Consider the following 20,872-nt stretch of genomic DNA (forward strand, 5'->3'; position numbering starts at 1 on the left):
TCAGAGGGTATTGATTTATTGATTGATTGATTAGAAGGCGAAGAAGAATAAGAGGTGAAGTGGGCAGAAGGCGTGTGTGTATGTAACGAGACAGTTAGGTCAAAGTGGTTTGAGCCCAAATAGCCTGCCTACTTGATGATTGATGATTATCACACTATGTATAGTCATTAAGATTCACTACCAGACATTATATGTTATATGACGCCTAGTCAGAGTTATGCCTTTTATAAAAACAGTCATAACTCTCTACCCCCAGGCATTATGTGCCATGTGACGCCCAGTCATTATTAATTTTATTTGTTTTTTTAAATACTAAATCATTTAAATAGATTAACATAAAATTAAAAAATACATTAAACTTCCAAATAAAAAATACACTAAACTAAATTAAAAAAAATACATCAAATTAAAAAAAAAACATAAATAATACTAATAAAACTAAAACTCATTTATATTTTTCTAAAATTTTCGCTCGTCGAGTGGCTTTTAGAGATTGGACTATCGGGTCGTCTTCGGATAGCTCGTTTGATAAAACCTCGATTTATTTGTCCATTTCATTCCTTCTAAGTAGGTCGACGGCGTCCAAATTTACTTGAAGTCGTTGGGTTCCAAGTTCGTGTAAATCTTGGAGTCGAGAATTCATTAATTTGAATTGGCTTTCCAATTCGGGATTCGAACCCGTTGCTGACGACGAAGCGGCCCCCTTCCCCTTTCCTTTGCCTTTGGTTCTTCTATCCCCCGGCCGAGGCATCTCGGTAGTATTCACGGGCTCATTATCGCTTAAGTTGAAGTTTCGAGCGTCGGAACGGGGCGTGTCTGGATCAACCGAAGACGATGTTTTAGACTTTTTTTTACTCGGGCCACCGTCGGCTTCGGCTTCGGCATCCAACACCAAGCCCCATTTTGGGTGAAACCTCAATAGGTCTTTCCAAATGCCAAAGTAGTTGAAGGTCCCGCCGACCTTATGTTGAAACTCAACCAATTTTTCATGACTTCCACGTCCGAGACACCGCTACTCCTAGTTCGATTCATCCGAGAGAAAACCGTATGGAAATCCATGCATTTGGTGTTTATGTCGCCCCATTTCGACAGTAACGAATCTTTTTCTCGACGCGAGTCCCTGCCAAGGTTGTGAAACCTCTCTATAATTTTGTGCCAAAATACCCCCGTTTTTTTATAGTTCGCTAAAAAAATAAAAACATTACAAATTTAATGTTTGTTATAAGAAATTTAAAAATATATATATGTATTTTAAAAACCTACCGCATTTGGCATCTTCCGATATCTGACACCAAGCACGAGCACATAGTACGCACTCGTCGATACTCCACGCTATCACCGTCTTTTTAACCAGAGGTTCGCCGGTGTTTGCGTGTTTTCTCGAACGTCCGCGTTGGCTCGAACAGCCAACGGTCTCCGGGAAGGGTTGTGTCTCCGGCACGAACTCGACCTCGGGTTGGGTCTCCGGGGTGGGTTGGGAACCCGAACCGACAAAAATGTTTGTCATTGGGTTTTGGAAACCAGACACCGCATTTGGCATAGAGTTTTGTAGAAGTGCAAAGTACGCGGCCATTTGCTGGTCATACATTTGCGGGACGGGTACGGTTGGCGTCGGGGCGGTAGATTGGTTCGGTTGTGGATTTTGGTTGCCTTGACGGGCATATTGGCCGAAACCGAGAATATTTTGGTTGTTGTTTGGAAACATTTTGGTAGAAATATTTGTGTAAAAGATATAAATTGGTATAGAAATGGAAGGAGTGTGTTAAATAAAATGAGTTTGGTTTGTTTATATAGTATAAATATAATTAATATATTTTTTTTTTTAAAAATTGCCAACGGCTCCAAGACCCACCCCAACGGCTATTTTTTTTATTTGCGTGCAAATATGCGCATTTTGTATACAACGCAGCCAAAATCCAACTTCACATAACGCGGGGGGGGGGGGGGGTACGTGTTTTCGTCTACAACGTTGGTGGTAACGTTGCCACTACGGGTGGTCTTTTTGGCAAAGGGTTGACCCTGAATGAAGTTTGTACATACACATGATGTAATCTCTTTTAGAGTTTTTTTCCAAAAGGGTGTTGATGGGATAAATATTTACTAAAATGTCGTCCCTTCAAATACATTTATCAAAATGGTGTTGTTGACAGCTTTTTTGTTTCTCACTTCCAATATTATTAAATAAACTAAAATGAACAAATGCTATATTTCTCTATTTCTCTCCCTCTCTCCTTAAAAAAAATCATGATAAAATAAATTTATACTTTAATGAAATAATATTTGTACATTTTTAAGTTTCTCCTTTTTTTCTATTTCATATCATTGTCGGTTTTTTTTTTCAAATAAAACCCAAAAATGTATGTGATTGAATTGTTTCTTTATAAACTTAATTGTTTTTCTAAAAGACATAGCTTTTTTGTTTATTTGATTAAAAACCTTGGTTTTTAAATAGACTTTTCAACTGAAACAAATTGTTTAGATAATTAATACAATCCTTAGAGGGGATTAGGCTCCAAGAAATTAGAAAGGAGGTTAGAGACCAACTTGGGATAATTTTCTGATGATTTTATAAATAAAAAAAGATTACAACTTAAATAGGAATTGGGAATACATGTCCACCATGTCACTACTAGCATGTACACCATGTCCTACCCTTATTTCTAGCCATGACCTCCACTACTTAGATCATGTCAATTACTGACTCAACAAGTAAATAAAAAACGTAAATACTAGACTAACAATTGCTGAGAAAAATTAATAAAAATCTCATCCATCAAACGGGCTGGTTTCGCATATTGTCTTTTGGGCCGATTGGATTGGGCCGCGGTCTTAGGCCTTGAAATTCCGCATTGTCCTCAATGTTGGTGAAGTTCGGAAATGCTTCTTCTAACTCGAGCTTGTCTTCCCAAGTTGCTTCTTCCAACGGCTTCTTCTCCCACTTAACCAATAATTGCGACTTCCCTTTAGAATCCAATCTTGCATCCAAAATGGTTTCAGGTAGCAGACCCATCTCTTTGTCTTTGCCAAATTCTTTTAAATCTCCCGGATCAATATATGTGTTGCCATGACATGCTTTTAACAATGAAATGTGAATTACCAGGTGAATACGAGAACCTGATGGCAACTCCAATTTATATGCTACATTACCAATGCGTTCCAAAACCTTGTAAGGCCCATAAAACCGACGTGAAAGCTTCTCATTGGAACGACTAGCAACCGTTGATTGCCGATATTTTTGTAAGCGAAGATATACGTAATCGCCCACTGCAAATTCTTTTGACAACCTTTTCTTGTTTGCATATTTAGCCATCTTTTGTTTGGCTATCTCAATAGAATCTTTTAACTGAGAAATGAGATTTTGGTGCTTCATTAAAGAAGCCTCGATGGAAGCTGTCTTCGAGGTGCCTGGAACATAATCATGAATTGATGAAGCTTCACGACCGTATACTGCTCGAAAGGGTGTCATTTGTTTAGAAGAATGATGGGTGGTGTTGTATGAAAACTCAGCCAGGTACAAAAAACGTTCCCATGTTGTTGGTTGATCGAAAACAAATGCTCTTAAATACGTCTCTAGGCATCGATTCACGACCTCGGTTTGACCGTCCGTTTGAGGATGGTATGCACTAGAGTGTAACAGTTGGGTTCCCAATTGCTTGAATAATTCCTTCCAAAAGGCACTAATAAAAATGCGGTCGCGGTCCGAGACAATTGTCCTGGGTAACCCGTGAAGGCGATAAATTTCACTAAGGAAAATAGAAGCTAAAGAGACAGACGTGTACCCGGTTGGAAGAGCAATAAAGTGAGCAAACTTTGATAAACGGTCGACGATTACCCATATGGCCGTTTTACCTTTTGAAGGCGGTAGACTTGTGATAAAGTCCATGGAAATGTCGTTCCAAGGCTGGTCCGGAGTCGGCAGTGGCTGGATTAATCCGTAGGGCTTATGGTTCGGGGTCTTGATTGCTTGGCATACCCCCACATGACCTAACAAAAGCTGCCACATCTTTGCTCAAACCTAGCCAAGTAAAGGTGCCGGATAAACGCATGATTGTTGACTTAACACCCGAATGACCACCGAGAAAGGATGAGTGAAATTCTTTCAATAAACGGTCCCGTAAAGTTGCTATTGGAGGAACTAACAGCTTATCATGGATATAAACCAGGTTGTCATGCATTCGATGATGTGGAAAAGAGGGTGGATCGGCTTGTATGTCTTGCACCAACTGTCTACCCGTAGCGTCGTTAGTGTAATACGAACAAAGTATGGTGCTCGGTAAAGACCCGAAAACGACGACCGAGTAAGTATTGTCTCCATTTCTTGATTGCTTCGGTGATAGCATACAGTTCATTGGTGTAGGTTGACTGGGATTGCATGGTTGAGCAAAGCTTTTTGCTAAAGAAAGCAATGGGTTTATTACTTTGAGATAGAACAGCTCCAATAGCAAAACCGGAAGCATCTGTGGTAACGTCAAATGGTTCGGAAAAATTTGGGAGGGCCAAGGTGACTAAGGTTTTCATGTGTGATTTGAGGGTATTAAAGGCATGATTGGCTTCAGCATTCCATTTGAATTTTTTGGACTTAAGCACGTCCGTAAGCGGGGCTGCAATTCGAGCGTATCCCGAAACAAACCGGCGGTAATATCCGGTTAGGCCTAAAAACGCTCGGAGGGTAGTGAGTGAGCTTGGTGGTGGCCATTGTTGAATAGCATGGATCTTTTCGGGTTCTGGGGCTACACCGGCTGCGGATATTTTATGGCCAAGAAACGAAATTTCGTGGACACCGAACACGCACTTGGAAGCTTTAGCGTGGTAGTGATTTGTGGTAAGAATGTTGAAAACAAAGTGTAAGTGTTGGTAATGATCGGTTTGGTTGGAACTGTAAATAAGAATATCATCAAAAAAAAACAAAACAAATTGTCGAAGTACCTTTCGAAACAAGTCGTTCATGGCGGATTGAAATGTGGACGGGGCGTTGGTGAGGCCGAATGGCATAACGAGAAACTCATAGTGGCCATCGGTTGTTCGAAAAGCGGTTTTGTGAATATCTTCCGGGGCGACACGAATTTGATGATAACCGGAACGCAAGTCGATTTTTGAAAAAATCGTTGCACCGTGAAGCTCGTCCAATAATTCATCAATGGTTGGGATCGGGAAACGATCGCGAATGGTAACGGCATTTAGAGCTCGGTAGTCGACACAAAAACGCCAAGAGCCATCCTTTTTTTAACCAACAAAACCGGAGATGAAAACGGGCTTTGACTCGGTCTAATGGTGCCGTTTTGAAGCATCTCGGAGATGAGTTGAGACATAACTTGTTTTTGGTAATGTGGGTAATGATATGGTTTTACGTTCACTGGTTGTGTTTCATTTGATAATGGTATGTGATGGTCATGTGTACGTGTGAGTGGCAAGGTTTGGGGTTAATCAAATAGCTTTTGAAATTTTTGGAGCAATTGGTATACAATGGGGTTTGGGTGAGGTTGTAAAGGTTCAGTGGTGGTGTTAGTGGATGGAATTGGGTCATATGTTAACATGTGAAGAGAAGCAATGGAGTTGTGTCGCAAAAGGGTTGAAAGCGAACTTGGGGAGTCATGGATTCACCTTTGATGGTATGGGTTTTACCATCTTTCTGAAACGTAATCTCGGGTATCGAAAAATCCGTCGTTAAACGTCCAAGGGAGGCCAGCCACGTGACGCCTAAAACGACGTCCGTTCCTTCGACTGGAAGTATATAAAACAAATTTTGAAAGTCCGCCTTTTGAACCTGAAAATCAACCAAAGGACAGAAACCATCGCATTGAATAAATTCGCCATTACCGACCATGAAGTTGAATTGAGGAATACTCTTGATAGACAAGTGTAAGAGCGCCGCAATCCTTGGTTTGAGAATATTGTGAGTACTTCCACAATCGATCAAGATGGTGACCGGGTGGCCGTTGATGTAGCCTGTTGCACGTTGTGGCGGGAAAAGCCAAAATACGCCGAGTCCGAGAGTGAAAGTAGTTGTGGTTGATTGGTTTCGGTTTGAGACATATTTATGGCTAGTAGTGGATCGTCATCAGTCTCTTCTCGGCCTTCATTATCGACGATTAACAAGAATTGTGGAGGTGAGCATTTGTGGCCCGGAAAAAACTTTTCGGGACACCGGAAACATAAACCTTCCTTGCGCCTCTGTTGCAAAGCTTCAGGAGATAATTTGGTAAGAGGTAAGGGAAGTGTTTGTTTGTTAGGTGTAGGTAAAAGTGGTGGCATGGAAGTAGGAGCAGTGGTTGGGTTTTGGGTGGTAGATGTAGCTGATTGAGTGGAGGAGTTTGTTGGGGTGGATTTGGAATGGTACGTAAATTTGGGTTGGGTGGGTTTTATTGAGTGAGATATTTTATCTTCAACAGCTTTTGCAAGTCCTATGGCTTCATAAAGGGTGGTGGGTCGGAGTACCACGAGCTCATTGCGTATCTCGGTTTTAAGGCCGGAGATAAAACAACTTCGCAAGGCCTGTTGTGAGAGGCCCTAAACACGGTTACTAATCCGTTCGAATTCTGTTAAATAAGCCGTGACAGTGGTGGTTTGTTGTAATTTGAAGAGGGTCCGAACCGGCATTCGGCCTCGAGTTTGAAAACTGTCCACGACGGTAAGGCTTCATTGTTAGCCAAGTTTTGGTACCATGCTAGCGCGTCACCAATAAAGTAAAAGACGGCTAACGTAACACGATCTTCGATGGGTGTTTGGTAATATGAAAAGAAGTTGTCCGCTTGAAAAATCCATCCGAGCGGATTGGATCCATCAAACAGTGGCAAAGTAATTTTTGGTGCACGTGGTTGGGGGTGGTTTGATGAAGACGAGTTGGGTGAAAATGGGGACAATTGAGGGCCTTTGGATTTGGAACCGGCGGTTGAATCGTTGGGTATTTTTTCGGACATGGAGGTAAGGACGTTAGCTTGTAAATCGAGTTTGGTGTGAAGGTTGCGGGTTTCGTCAATGAGGTTCTGGAATTGGGAGGCTTGTTGTGCTGCAGCGGCTGTGGTGGAATTGATGAGTTGTTGCAGTAATTCGTTGATGGAAGGGGGGGAGTCGTCTGAGGTGTCACGTCTAGGAGGCATTGTGGAGGTGGAGTAAGCTAATGAAAGCACCAATGATACAATCCTTAGAGGGATTAGGCTCCAAGAAATTAGAAAGGAGGTTAGAGACCAACTTGGGACAATTTTCTGATGATTTTATAAATGAAAAAAGATTACAACTTAAATAGGAATTGGGAATACATGTCCACCATGCCACTACTAGCATCTACACCATGTCCTACCCTTATTTCTAGCCATGACCTCCACTACTTAGATCATGTCAATTACTGACTCAACAAGTAAATAAAAAACGTAAATACTAGACTAACAATTGCTGAGAAAAATTAATAAAAATCTAATCCATCAAACGGGCTGGTTTCGCATATTGTCTTTTGGGCCGATTGGATTGGGCCGTGGTCTTTGGGTTGCTTCCCTTGTAACATTCGTCATTTTCGATTTTTTTGTATTTGTATTTGTATCAAAACCCGACCCGATTTGTAAACCAAATCTTTCACTAATATAAAATGTTGGATTTTTATGTTTCTAATCATCTCTTATCTTTTGGATTCGTTACTAGATTGTATTATTTAAACATTTTTTTAAAAAAAAAAAAACACATGCAAGTATTGATATAAAACAAGAAAAACAAGTTTGACTCCTTCCCTATATAAACAACCCCATCCTCTTCATTATTCTTTGCTCATTTATCTTCTTTCTCTCCCAAATAAAGTTCATATCTCTAACCTCTAAGGTTCTTAATAATTAAGCAATAACCTTCTTTAATTCTTGTTTGTTACTTATTAATTCATATCTTGTGGCACAACATATATATAATACGCACCCCTTGTATTCTTCGGCATTCATCTTCTTCGGGAGGTGATATGCTACAAGGCAAGGCTACATGGAGAACTCTTTGTAGTTCTTGTTTATACTATTTTCCTTTAATGTTTTCCTAGTCTTGTTCATATTGTAAGTAGTTTAGCTTTTAATTCATGTTTAAAGAGTTTCATGGTATTGGTTATGAAGTCACTAGTCTCGGTTTTATCCCGAGATTAGACCCGAATCAAGACCGAACCAAGACCAAACTCTTGTTTACTAGTCTTGTTTATACTATTTCCCTTTAATGCTTTTGTTTATATTGTAAGTAGTTTAGTTTTAATTCATGTTTAAAGAGTTTCATGGTGTTGGGTATGAAGTCACTAGTCTCGGTTTCATCCCGAGATTTGACCCGAATCAAGACCGAACCAAGACCGAACTCTTGTTTACTAGCTTTTGTTTTAAATAGTTTTGTTTACTAGTTTTGTTTAAAATAGTTAAATAAACATGTTTATGAAAGATTTGAACCTTGTAACTTCTAAAACCATTTTGATAGTTCTATGGTATTTGGGTATGTTGCAACCATCCTCGGTATCATTCCGAGTCAAGGACCGAACCAAAACCGAACTAAACCGAGTTCACTTGCCTAAGACACACAAGTGTGTTTTTGGCCATCGAAACTCATATTTTCTTCAAGAATGTATTTTAAACTAATTTTAAGTATTTTATCAACTTACTTGGTGTGTCGGTATCCAACTTGATCTTATAACAAGCTTGGACCGGTGATACCAAATACACACTTAACGGACGTAAGGTTCTTCATAATAGAACTATATACTTGGTTAAGTCTTTCTATTTTATTGAGTTATCTCAAAACATTTTGGAAAGTTAACTTTGAGTTTAGTTAATTATCTAGGCCCAAGTTAACAAATCCGAACACTCGATTAAAACCTTGTTTTGGTGTTCATATACCCAAAGGGTCTTGCATTAGTGCATTATAACCCACATAAGTTACTTAACATAGGTTGAGTAATAATTATGAATGAAATACCAAGACCCGGTTTCGAGTAAACTTACTTTTTAGAACATGTCTTTAATTTCCCAAGTATTTACATTTTTAAACCATAAACTTCATTTATTTACTTTACTTGTCATATTTTATTTTAAACCCTTCCAAGACTACCTACTAACTTAAGACCCGTTTAATCTAGGTCTTGTTCGTTAAACCCGATCTCCGATTATTCACGAATCAATCTTTCAATTTACTTAGTTAACGTGAGTACATTTCATCCCCCGTTTTCACTTTTATCTTTTGGGGGTAACATGCATACTTATCCACACAAAAATGATTTATGTTATACTCATTTCTCAAACCACAAACTTTAGGGTGTATGATGCTAGAATACTTGCTCTATTGTGTGTTATATGTCTCATATGCTTTACGTGCGCGAGTGTTTATTTTTATGTTGTTGTTGAGCCTCATTAAGTATGATCATACGCTCCCCTAACTACTTAGCCTTGTGCTAGTAGAATAGGGCCTCATTATCCAAGTATGTCGGTAATCTTATCGATTAGAAAGGATCCTCATTTACATATGTTTTATATACCATGATTGATGCTTTTATTTATAGTCTCATATACGTTTGTGGATTTCACTCATATTATATATACTCAAAACTATGAAATTGCTCACCAACATACGTGTTGACAAATGTTATTTTATGCATGTTACATGTTTGATTATTACTTGAGTTGGAGTTTGAAGACGTCATTATATTTTGATACCGTTAGGTTATTAGAAGAATGAGCAATATTTATTTCTTATGTTTTGATGTTATTTGTATGAACAATATGTGTTACTTTGGTGATTGAATGAAATTAATGAGTTGATTAAATATTGTCACTTTAATAGTGTCTTGTGTTCTTGGGCAATCTGTTTCATCCCGGCATGTTCCGCCGCCTTTGGTCGGGGTGTGACATCCATGATCCGCATCAATAACATGTGCACTTTTTTTTTCTTTTTAGAAAGGCATAAAACGTGTACTCTTACTACTAATATACAACCAATTCTTTTTATTAATAAACATGCATTATTATTTTTTGTTTTTATATTCTTCAAAAAAAGTTTTTTCCAAATTAGATTTATTCTTCAAAAAATTTATAACAATACATTTAATTTGAGACTAATAAACATATACTTTTGATAAAATACATATTTTGTAAAGAAAAAAGAAAGAAACATTTTAATATTTTCTAAAATTGATAAAAAAAACGTAAAAGCTATACTGGAAAGAAGAAAACAAAAGCGTAATTTATAATTCTAAACCATATCATGAGTTCTTTTTTTGTTGTAATATTTAATACTTTTATAACAAATTTTCTTTTAGTTTCGTTGCCACTAAAAAATACATATTTTAAAAAGTTATTATTCATGAAAAATATGCTTTTTTTAAGTAAGCTACTATTTATAAAAAAAATGTTTTAGAGTTAAAAAGAAGATGGTGATATCTATGTTATTTTAAATTTTACTTTAAAAGATAAACATGAATTAAATAAGAAGAAAACGTATAACTAGATTGTAAAATATATATTTTGAAAATAAATTAAAATTACTAGTTTTAAATAATAAAAAAAATGACATGAAATGAGGTTTATTTTGATTTAACCAATAAGATTGAGAGTGAGAAACAAAAAAGTTGTCAACAACACCATTTTGGTAAATATATTTGAAGAGACACTATTTTGATAAATATTTATCCCATCAACACTTTTTGGGAAAAAACTCCATCAAAATATCAATTTTGATGTAGGTGTGTTTGAGATTTTGTTTTTTCGAAGGACATTCATTCAAAACAATTCTCTTTAATTTATGATTTTTCTAAAATAAGTTTTTGAATTATTTGGATTAGCTCATGTGGTGAAAAAAGTCAATAAGTTGGAAAAATTTTCAAAAAAAGCGTTTATGAAAACGTTTATCAGGTTTTAGGTGTCATTTGAAAGAAATTACCAAAATAGGTATTATAATCTAGTCGTGACGAGTAGTTTGTATAACCAATTAAAACTTAACACGTGCCGTTAAACTAATTGTAACGAGCAGATTTACTAACCATTTACTCGTCACGACTCACACCTCGTAATCAACGCTCACGAGTAGTTCATAAGTTCTTTAGTTGCGACGAGTAGATTGCAAGGCTAAACTAGTCGCGGCGAGTTAACTACTAATAAACTACTCGTGTAGGGAATGTAAACCAGGTAAACTAGTCGTCGCGACTAAAGGACTTTTGAATTACTCGTGGGCATTGATTACGAGGCATAAAACTTATTTAGTCGTGACGAGTAAATGATTAGTGAACCTGCTCGTTGCTGCTAGTTTAAGAGCATGTGGCAAGTTTTAACTGGTTCTACAAACTACTCGTGTGTAATCATAAACTACTCGTCACGACTAGTTTATAATACATATTTTGAGAATTTCTTCCAAATGACACCTAAAACCTGAAAAACGTTTTCATAAATGCTAAATTTAGGAATTTTCCCTTTTTTAAAGTGTTTAGCTTATTCACGTAAAATGATCAAAAGTGCATTGTTTTATAAGTTAATAAGTTGCGATGAGGGGTGTAATGTGTAATTATCAATAATAAGCTAAAATAAAAACTCTTTTTCGGTTAGCCAAACAACTTTTTAAATTTTTAGAAAAGGTAATAAGTTAAAAGGAAGGTATTTGAAAAACGGTTATGACACACTTATCATGATTAGGTGTTAGTTTGGTTAGTTAAAGCGTTACGTCAATGTTATGTAGGCGGTGGGTTTTAACTTGTATTTAACTAGATATTAAAAGAAAAGTAATTGAGTGAAATGAGGGTGAACCCACTTTTTGAGCCTATTGGGTGTTACCTGGATGTCGAGAGGGGGAAGACTGGGTGGCACATAGGGATGTGTTGTGGTTTGATGGTGGGTTGGCTAGTGGGTGATGCCCCTTCCTCACCCATAACACTTTATCTAAAAGAATAAACAAATAATTATAAATACATGTACCATTACGTATTATTACGTATTACATAAATAACCAATGTTTACAATTCACAAGTATGTAGAAACAAATTTTTATACAATGTTTGCAGCTATATTAGTTAAAAAAGTTTTAATTATACTTTATGGTCCTTTCATGATATATATGTATAGAAGAAAACACTTGGAACTTGTCTCAAATTCATAAATTCATGACCGATAACTAAGCAAACATACAAGTTTACTACCAGACCAGTACATAATTTTAAGTTTACCCTACTATTATAATATATTTATAATTAGCATATATATTTTTGGATTTTAAGGTCTTAATTAAGTGTGAGTTTATAACTATTACTTGATTTCACCGGCATTTAATTTTGCAGTGGCGGTGTACTCATTGATTCGATTCTATCAACCATCCAAACACCTTTTATTTTTCATTCCCTTAAAATTCATTTCACCTGTCAAATCCTGCTATACCTTGGTTTGGGCTTGTTGGGTAACGAAGTTGGGCTTAGGTGGCTGATAACTAAACTAAACTAAACCAACGATTCAGTAGTCAAAACTGATACAAGGATTCCACCTCAGTTTCTTTGTACAAGTATGCTGAGCTCACGGAATCAATCATATGGCAAGTCGTCGTCCAATTAGTAGCTTAACAAGACGATGTTTTGCTTCATTCTTCAAACCCACTTTCACCCATTACTCTAACAGGTATCCATCTTTCCAATTGCTTCAATTACACTATCTACAGTCTATATTTCACTTATACACATTCAATTAAACGTTTTCTAAACATAATCCAGGCCAATTCTATCCCAACAGCCCACTTTACCTTCAAGCATTTCGTCGAACACTTGGTGGGCATTAAAAAACTTGACTTTTTATAGGCAATACGGGACACCAACATCACACGCATCATCTTTACGCTGTGTGATTTCAGAAGGTAAACCCAAATTCGAGGTATTTGAAATTGATCCGCCCAAGAAGTACAAGTGGCTGACAAAGAAGAGGCTCAAGTTGAAGAGGAAGAAAGAGAAGAAGAAAAGAAAATCTGCTAATAAGAAAGACCCGCGTCGGCTTACCGTCAAGGAATCGAAAACGAAAGGCCGGTTTGCTAATGCCGAAGAACGAATTAAGTATAAGCTCGAAAAGGTCAGCTTATGTTTGTTCTTGTTCGTTTAATAAATGAACGAACATGAACAAAGACCATAGACCATGTTCATTCAATTGTGTTTGTGAACATTAAACAATGTGTTCATTTATGTTTGTTTATTTTCATTTGTTTATGTTCATTAAAGGTTTTTAATATATTATTTTAGTGACTTTTCTAATCTTAACATATAGATTTAAGCAAAATTATTAACTATAAAACGAAAACATATATGAGTATTATATGATTAATTTATGTGTAAGTTAACTTATGAATATGAATGTTAAGAAAAACAAACATAAATTTTGTAGTTGGGCCAAACTGTTGACACTGACGATTCCCACTTAGCTAAATCAAATAAAAACAAGTTCTTTTTCTTACTGAACGAACACGAACAAGAAAGTTTGTTTGGTTAGGTGTTTCTGAACCGTTTGCTTGTCTAATAAAAGCTTGATGGACGAAAATGAACAAGGCCTTGTTTGGTTTGTTTACAGCCCTAGTTTTAGAATACATAATTCATCTAGGCTTTCTCAATTTCCAAAAAAGTAGAATAAATAAATCAGTGTTTTTCAAATATCACAAAAAGTTATAGTTTTAGTTTTACCTTCTTCACAAAATCCAAGTCTGACATTGAATTTGACTCAAAATCACACCTTTTTTGAAGGAAGGAGAACCTTTGTGGTTTTAAGTTATAACACTGCCATAGGATCGAAGTATTTAGAATGTAATAAATAGGAAAGGCACATATTCACTGAACGTTTTGGTATTTCAGGCAAGAATCAAGGAATCTTTACTAATCGAAAGACTGAAACGGTATGAAGTATCTAGACTTCAAGGGCCAATGGTGAAACCAGTTGAGATAACAGGTGAAGAAAGATTCTACATGAAAAAGATGGCTCAAAAAGGGTCGAATTATGTGCCTGTTGGAAGAAGAGGCATATTTGGAGGTGTGATTCTTAATATGCATATGCATTGGAAAAAACACGAGACGGTAAAGGTTATCTGCAAGCCTTGTAAACCTGGTCAAGTTCAAGATTATGCTAATGAAATTGCGAGATTGAGTGGCGGAATCCCGATTCAAATAATCGGAGACGACACTATTGTTTTTTATCGTGGAAAGGATTATGTGATGCCTGAGGTTATGAGTCCGATTGACACCTTGTCCAAGAAAAAGGTCAGCATCCTTCTTGTATTTGTTTAAATTATTTTTAGCAGTGTAGAGTTATGTTTTTAACGTTCTTGTTGTTTTGCGTGATTGATTGTTAGTTTTCTTCTGTCAAGTGATAGGTTATAGTTTTTGTGATATGGTTAGCTGTCTAAAGCATAGATGACTAAGTAAAAAGGGCTGGTGTTTGTTTTAGTTGAATTCTTCATGATTTATTTAGCATTATAACTGTTTGCATATTAAGTTTTTTTACTAGAATAGATTTCTTATATCTACTTAAAAGTAAGAATGCATGTGTTCTACTAAATCATACGTGGTATAGCTGAAAGAGGAAACTACTAGTAAGATTTCATATATCTTATTATTAGTAAGAATGCTAAATCATGACACATTATTGAGGTAAACCTCAAGCATCCATTCTGGAAGATGGTATATACCCTTGCATGAAGGTATATAAGATTCTATGGATGGTATTGGGCCATGAATCAAACTAATAATGTCAACGGGTCGGGTCTTGATCTATATATGACCTGATCCAACGGATTAAAGAAGTTTATTCAATAGGTTGGCCCATTTAGTTTGGTCAATACCTGGGTTGATTCATTTAAATGTCAAGTATAAACCTAGAGGTGCACAAAAAATCGGTTTGGGTACCGGAACCGGTATTGAAACGATTTGGATCCAGCCGGACCCGACCCGTAGAGTTGAAATTTGGTTGTAACCCTTTACATTGAAACTGCTTAGAACCCAGTCAAACTCAATCCTTTTCTCTCAGAAACCAAACGGCTCCAGCCCAGCCTGATTTTGACTTTTGTCAACCCAAACCAAACCGGTTTGGGCCCATAACCCGATTCGTTCACCTATTGTAAAGCTATTTTATTAATATTTTGTTAATTTATATATTATATAACTCTCATATTTGTTACTAAATCCCCTCCCCACCTTACATATCATCCGCTTCCTCCACACATCTCCAGTCCCCTCCTTTAGTATTTTGATATATATAAAACATCCTTATTAATGATACTAGATCTCTTAATATGGATATATTTATAAAATGTGAGTGGTTTTGTGATGACAAGTTTTAAAATACAGTTACTTTCTAATAACCTTTTGATAATGTAAATACTTTTCCTTGAAAATGAAATTCAATGGTACATGGTTTTACAATGACGTTCTATAAGTTCATGCCCTTGCTCAACACAAACTGTCTAAAAACATGACTCGTGGTACATCTCCAAAATTTTGAGATGTAAGCTGACCTACATCCTTTAAAAAGTAATAGAAAAGTGAGTTCCTAAAATTCGGATTAGTTTCAATATGTCAATTTTCTAACATTACTGTTTTATTAATGACAATCTTGTAGGAAGAAAAATGGAGTGATCTTATGACAAATTTTTCTTTGAAGACAATTTAAGTTTTACATGATGTATTTTGACCAATTATACTTTTTAAAAATCAACAATATCAAGTAAAATACTTGGTCCATTAGTGAACACCTTAAATCTTTTCTAAGAAGCTGACTAAATTGTAGGTCCATTTTGAAATCCACAAGAGATGCTGTTTGTCTGTTTACACTAAAGGGTAGAAACGTAGAATGATGGGAAGACAAGGCCACTAGTTATCAGTCTAGATTTTTAGGTAATTATTAATTCAGAATTTCATGTTACAAGTTAAAGATTAATGTGCATGTTTCTATCTGGTATATGACTGTATGACTATATTAAGGATCTAGGAAAATTTCACACCACTAAAACTTTATGTTTTAATGTTTTCTTTATTTTGTTATTTTAGCGGCTGTAGTTGGCATCCTCGAATAATTAGGACTAGATGTAATTTGAAATGACAACATATAAACTTAAAAATTCATCCAAGAAACCTTTAAAGTTAGTTTAAGTTCATCTAGTGCCATTTTCTGTTTCTACTTTTAATTAGTCCATAAAAATGATAATAATTTCATTTTACATGTTCTACTTTTCTCATTTGTCTTTTGATTCACACAGGCATTAGAAAAGTCAAAATATGAACAATCACTCGAAAGTGTAAGGCATTTCATTGCTATATCTGAGAAAGAGCTAGAACTATATCATAGGCACATGGTGCTTTACGGTGACCCAAAAACTGGCATTAGTGGTGCGAGTCAAGGCACAGTAGAACCAAAAGATGTTGCAGGAATTGATAGCACCAATGAGGAATTATCAGAAAATGAAGATGATGACGATGTGGTCCTAAGTGACATGACATGCACAGATGAGTCTAGTACTGACGACGACGACGATGATACGTTCGTTGTAAGTGATATGACATGCACAGTCGAGTCTAGTAGTGAATCGGATTCATGCGATGTAGAAACCTAATTTGACGATTAAAATCTTAACCCTTGATCAAATATAAAACCATCATTAAGGTTAGCATTTTGATATCATATCAATTGAGGTGGCAAAATGGACAGGTCGGTTACGTTGTGAAGCATGTCAAAACGGGTAGGATTCTATTATAAGTATTTAGCGTGTAAAGTTTTATTACAAGTATAATATTGCTTGACCCGTCTATTATATAACTTAAACCAAATCGTTCTAGTAATAAGTAAATCAGTCAAAATTGACACCTCTAAATATCAAAATTTTAAGTTGTTTGTTTTAATGTGAAAAACCAAGTGCACTTTTTTAAAAAAGTGAAGGGAGTGATGCTTCTTGGAGGCAAGTCAAGGTTGTTAAGTGATTTACATACATTGTTGACCATCTTAATCATGTGTACTAGGTGACCATGATAGTGATTTGGACCATAATCATGGTTAGTGGATCAGATTGAAGCATGAGATGATTTGGTATGAATCTGATTCATTGCCAAATCTACATGCTACATCCACCAACCTAACTTGATGCATCAAAATGAACCTTTTAAGTAGTGCATTAGATCCAAAGATTATGATTAAGTTGTTGAAATGTCCATGTGAAAAGATGGGTTTTGTTTGCATTGCAAGCAAAAAGAGGACAATATGTTTAATCATATCTTTTTTATCACCGAATCAAATATTGATGCTTTTAAAAGTTAAAACTTTACTCACACAAGACATCCTTTTCTTTATTCCTGACTTACTTAAAATGTCCACAATCACATGCACATGTCGATCTCATTTTGGTCCTCAACCTTCTCTTTATGTCATGATTAGAAGAATAAATAGTACGCTGTTTTGTCAAAGTAGAATCAATACTCTAATTTGTATGTGCAGTTAATTTGGTATGTTGGTACTGGCATCCTTGGTTTTTGTACTATCGTTTACGTTTATCGGGTTTGGAGGGTCAAGGCCACATTTAGTTACATGTCAAACGGGTTGGATCAAGCCAGAAACAATACTTACACTTTGTTTTGTTTTCGTTTGGATTTATAATAATTAGTTTGTTAATTATAATCAAAAGCTCACAAAGTTGTGTGATTGTGAAACATTGAAGTAACTCATATTAGTTAATGACCAAACCGTAGGGGCGGAAATGGCATCTCTCTCTAAATTATATATCACGATTCTTTATAGCTATCACATATAAATGAGTTATAATGGATTTTTGTGTCTCCTCTTCACCAGAAAGATAATTTAATAGACGTGACGTGCATAGTATGTCTATACCTTTTCATCTCTGAAAAATAAGTCGGTTTTAATATGTCCAGAAATTAAATTTCACTGTTAATAAGGCTTAAACAATGAGAGATACGAATACTTAATATGTTTACACAAATAGTTAGGCTTTTATCTCTTTTCTCTTTTAGAGTTTAGATGACCAATAGGCCATTGTGTAAATCAATCTCTCTTTGTTTTTATTTTAAAACACAAAAGATTCCCTATATTTTGTTTGACTCAAAAATATTTTATTAAAACAATTTTATAAAATCTTTTGGATATTTATTAATAACTGAGTAAATCAGTATTAAATAAATAATTAAATATACTCTTGAGATAATATTATATACATGAAATGTATATATGATTTGTTGTCATTTGAGCCTGTCATAGGTTTTTAAGTTTTGTCCAGAGGTGTCATGATCGTTCCACGGCCTCTCTATGAGACCATTGATGTCCTTTTGGAATTACGTAGTAAACGAGTTGACACTTGTCCACGATCAAATTGTGCCGTGATGTTAATGTTAGGGGTGAGCAAGATAAGGGTCGGACCCTTGAAACCCGGTTATCCGACTCTTAAAACCCTTAATTAGACCCGAATAAATAATACGGGTAGGGTAAAGGGTATTTAAATATCACCTTAAAGGATAAAAGGGTTTCAATGGTCTGACCTTTTTTCAAACCCTTGACCCTTTTACTATACAGATATACATCAGATTCATGATTAATATAAAATTTATGAGAGGTTTGTATTTCATATATGATACATCATAATTTCCAACTACTAAGAAAAATAAAAGTAAATGGTCATACTACTGAATGGAAACATATATATGAAAATCACTGAATTGTTCTCTACAAGTAATTTGTGAATGTGAATATTGCTTGAATCAGTTCAAATGATTGATAAACTTTCAAAGTTAAACTTTACTATGTTATTAAATGAAAGTATAATTGTTCTATAATTCATATATTGAAGTTATTTATGAGATATGCAATTTGTAAATGCAGAAAAAGAAGATGTGATTACTGTCTTAAAGGGTAAAAGGTTGGACCCTTGAAACCCTTATTTATACCCGACCCTTTTATTGGTTAGAGGGTAGGGTCTCGGGTCCAAGTTTCTTTCTAAAAGGGTAAAGGGTTCGGGTAAGGTATTAGGTAAAGGGTCCTAGTTAATGTTGCTCTTGGTCTTTTGCTTTTGATGATTTTTGATAAAGAAAGACATTATAGGTAGTATTAGGTACATATATGAGTTCTAAAATATATATTCAAAAACCCCAAATTCCAAAACGTAACTGTTTGCTTCTTTCACTCACCTCTTGGACAAAATGGCCTTCTCAAAAATCCCAAAATTTCGACATCGAATCCTTAAGTTACGCAAGCTAAGTTTAACTAGAAAGAGGCCTTGTTTTTCTTAGGGCTTTTGATGTGATATAGCATTGGTCAAGTAGTGAATTGTCCGTGTACACATGGTGCTTCTTATGTGAATGTTTCAAAGTATACACATGGTGAAGAAACACTAACCAGACCCCGGGCAGATTACTGGTAACCTGGGGGTTGGAGAGCTGTTTCCCACGAGGGGTTAGACCCTTGGAAGATGGTTCTTCTGATAACCTGCAAAACAGACACCGTGAGCTCGTCACTGAGAAGGGGGGGGTTCCTCCTTGTGACCACCCTCCGGCGTGAGAATCAGACTAGATTGCTCTTTAAATATAAAAGTATATTAAGAGATTGCTAGAGCAGATATCAGGTATATATGATAAGATAAGATGTTGTAAGATGATCATACCATTGGGGTATTTATAGCCGAAGGTAGGTTTCCAAGGGGTTTAGCCGGCCCAACACGCTACCAACTGTAACCTATGCACGTGCCCTGCCTGTGAGTGGTGGATAGGTAGCGGCTGACACAGAGCAGGCGTGTCGTGCACTCTTCCTCTTCTGCCAACTACAGGCTAGGCACGTGGTATGGCAGGAGTTGGTGGGTAGGCGGCGGCTATTGGTCACAGTGCTGTGGCGTGCTGTCTGCCATGCTGCTGTCAGTGAGCTGTCGCATTCTTGGTCAGATCTTTTGTCTGTACCTCGTCAGGTATCACACAAAAGATCCTCCATCATACGGACTGGCTCATTTAGGCGGGAGTTTTCCCCCTCCCGCCTTTGCTCATTCCTTCAGGTGACACTGGGGAGAGTTAAGTGCCTTGTGCGTGTAGCCATGCTGCGCGGGTGGCCAGTCCCTAATGGCTTGTATCCGAGGCTGCGGGGACAGGCGGAGTCCTTCACCATTGGGAGGCATTTCCTGCGGGACCAGTTTGCATACTGCGCGTAAGGACGTCATGTCTCCGAGCATGGTTGGTTCTGCGGAATCAGTTGGTCTTTGCGCAGACGTCCCTGTTTAAGGTGAGTCTTGCGGGTCCAACTGGGCTCTGCTGGGACCTACCTCTTCAAGTCCCCCCAGTCCAATGTTCGTCTCATGCATGTTTAATAAAGTGAGGTGAACTTTTGGACTTAAGCAGAGGGTTTTGAAAAGGGTTTTTGTAAGGTTTTCCATGGGGATTCTTCCCGCGGAAGTCCTTGTCACTTGCAGAAATGCCCGAGTTTCCTGCTTGGTCTTTGGGTATGATGCGGGTAGGTCTATAACCTCCTCGCAAGTCGGGAGCGTTGAGTCCTACTTGTTTAGATTCTCCATGAGGTTTTGGTGGTTTTGAACATAGTGATCAATTATGTTAAAACCACCAATTCCATCCTAGAGCTTCAAACAACGTAGTTCTCGACGTTCCCGCTATGCGGGGATGTTATTTCCGTTTCCGCAAGCATTGCCCAGAAGATCCTTCTTGGTTTCAATTCCCAGCGGAGCGCTAGGTATGTGAAGGGTTTTGCCTTAACACTGTACCAGCGCTCGTCTTACGGTTACTTTACTTCCAAGGTATTCCTGGCGTCAATTCCCTGCGGGTGCTAGGTATGTGAAGGGTTTTGCCTTTACACTGTACCCGCACCCGTCTTATAGTTACTTGGTTGCCGAGGAATATTTGGCTTCAATTCCCTGCGGGTGCTAGGTATGTGAA

At 36.8% G+C, this 20,872-nt stretch overlaps 1 protein-coding gene across 1 annotated transcript; it reads left to right on the top strand.

Annotated features, from left to right (window-relative positions):
- Positions 1-12,479: 12,479 nt before the first annotated feature.
- LOC143568157 (uncharacterized) lies at positions 12,480-16,738 on the top strand. Its single transcript, XM_077054378.1, has 4 exons — positions 12,480-12,593; positions 12,686-13,034; positions 13,805-14,206; positions 16,201-16,738. The coding sequence occupies exons 1-4, from the start codon at positions 12,508-12,510 to the stop codon at positions 16,552-16,554; spliced, it is 1,191 nt and encodes a 396-aa protein (XP_076910493.1). The 5' UTR covers positions 12,480-12,507; the 3' UTR covers positions 16,555-16,738.
- The last annotated feature ends 4,134 nt before the right edge of the window (positions 16,739-20,872 follow it).

The sequence above is a fragment of the Bidens hawaiensis genome, unplaced genomic scaffold (assembly GCF_021521415.1).
Source record: "Bidens hawaiensis isolate Kalapana, Puna unplaced genomic scaffold, B.hawaiensis_p1.1 tig00023819_1, whole genome shotgun sequence".
Classification (NCBI taxonomy): domain Eukaryota; kingdom Viridiplantae; phylum Streptophyta; class Magnoliopsida; order Asterales; family Asteraceae; genus Bidens; species Bidens hawaiensis.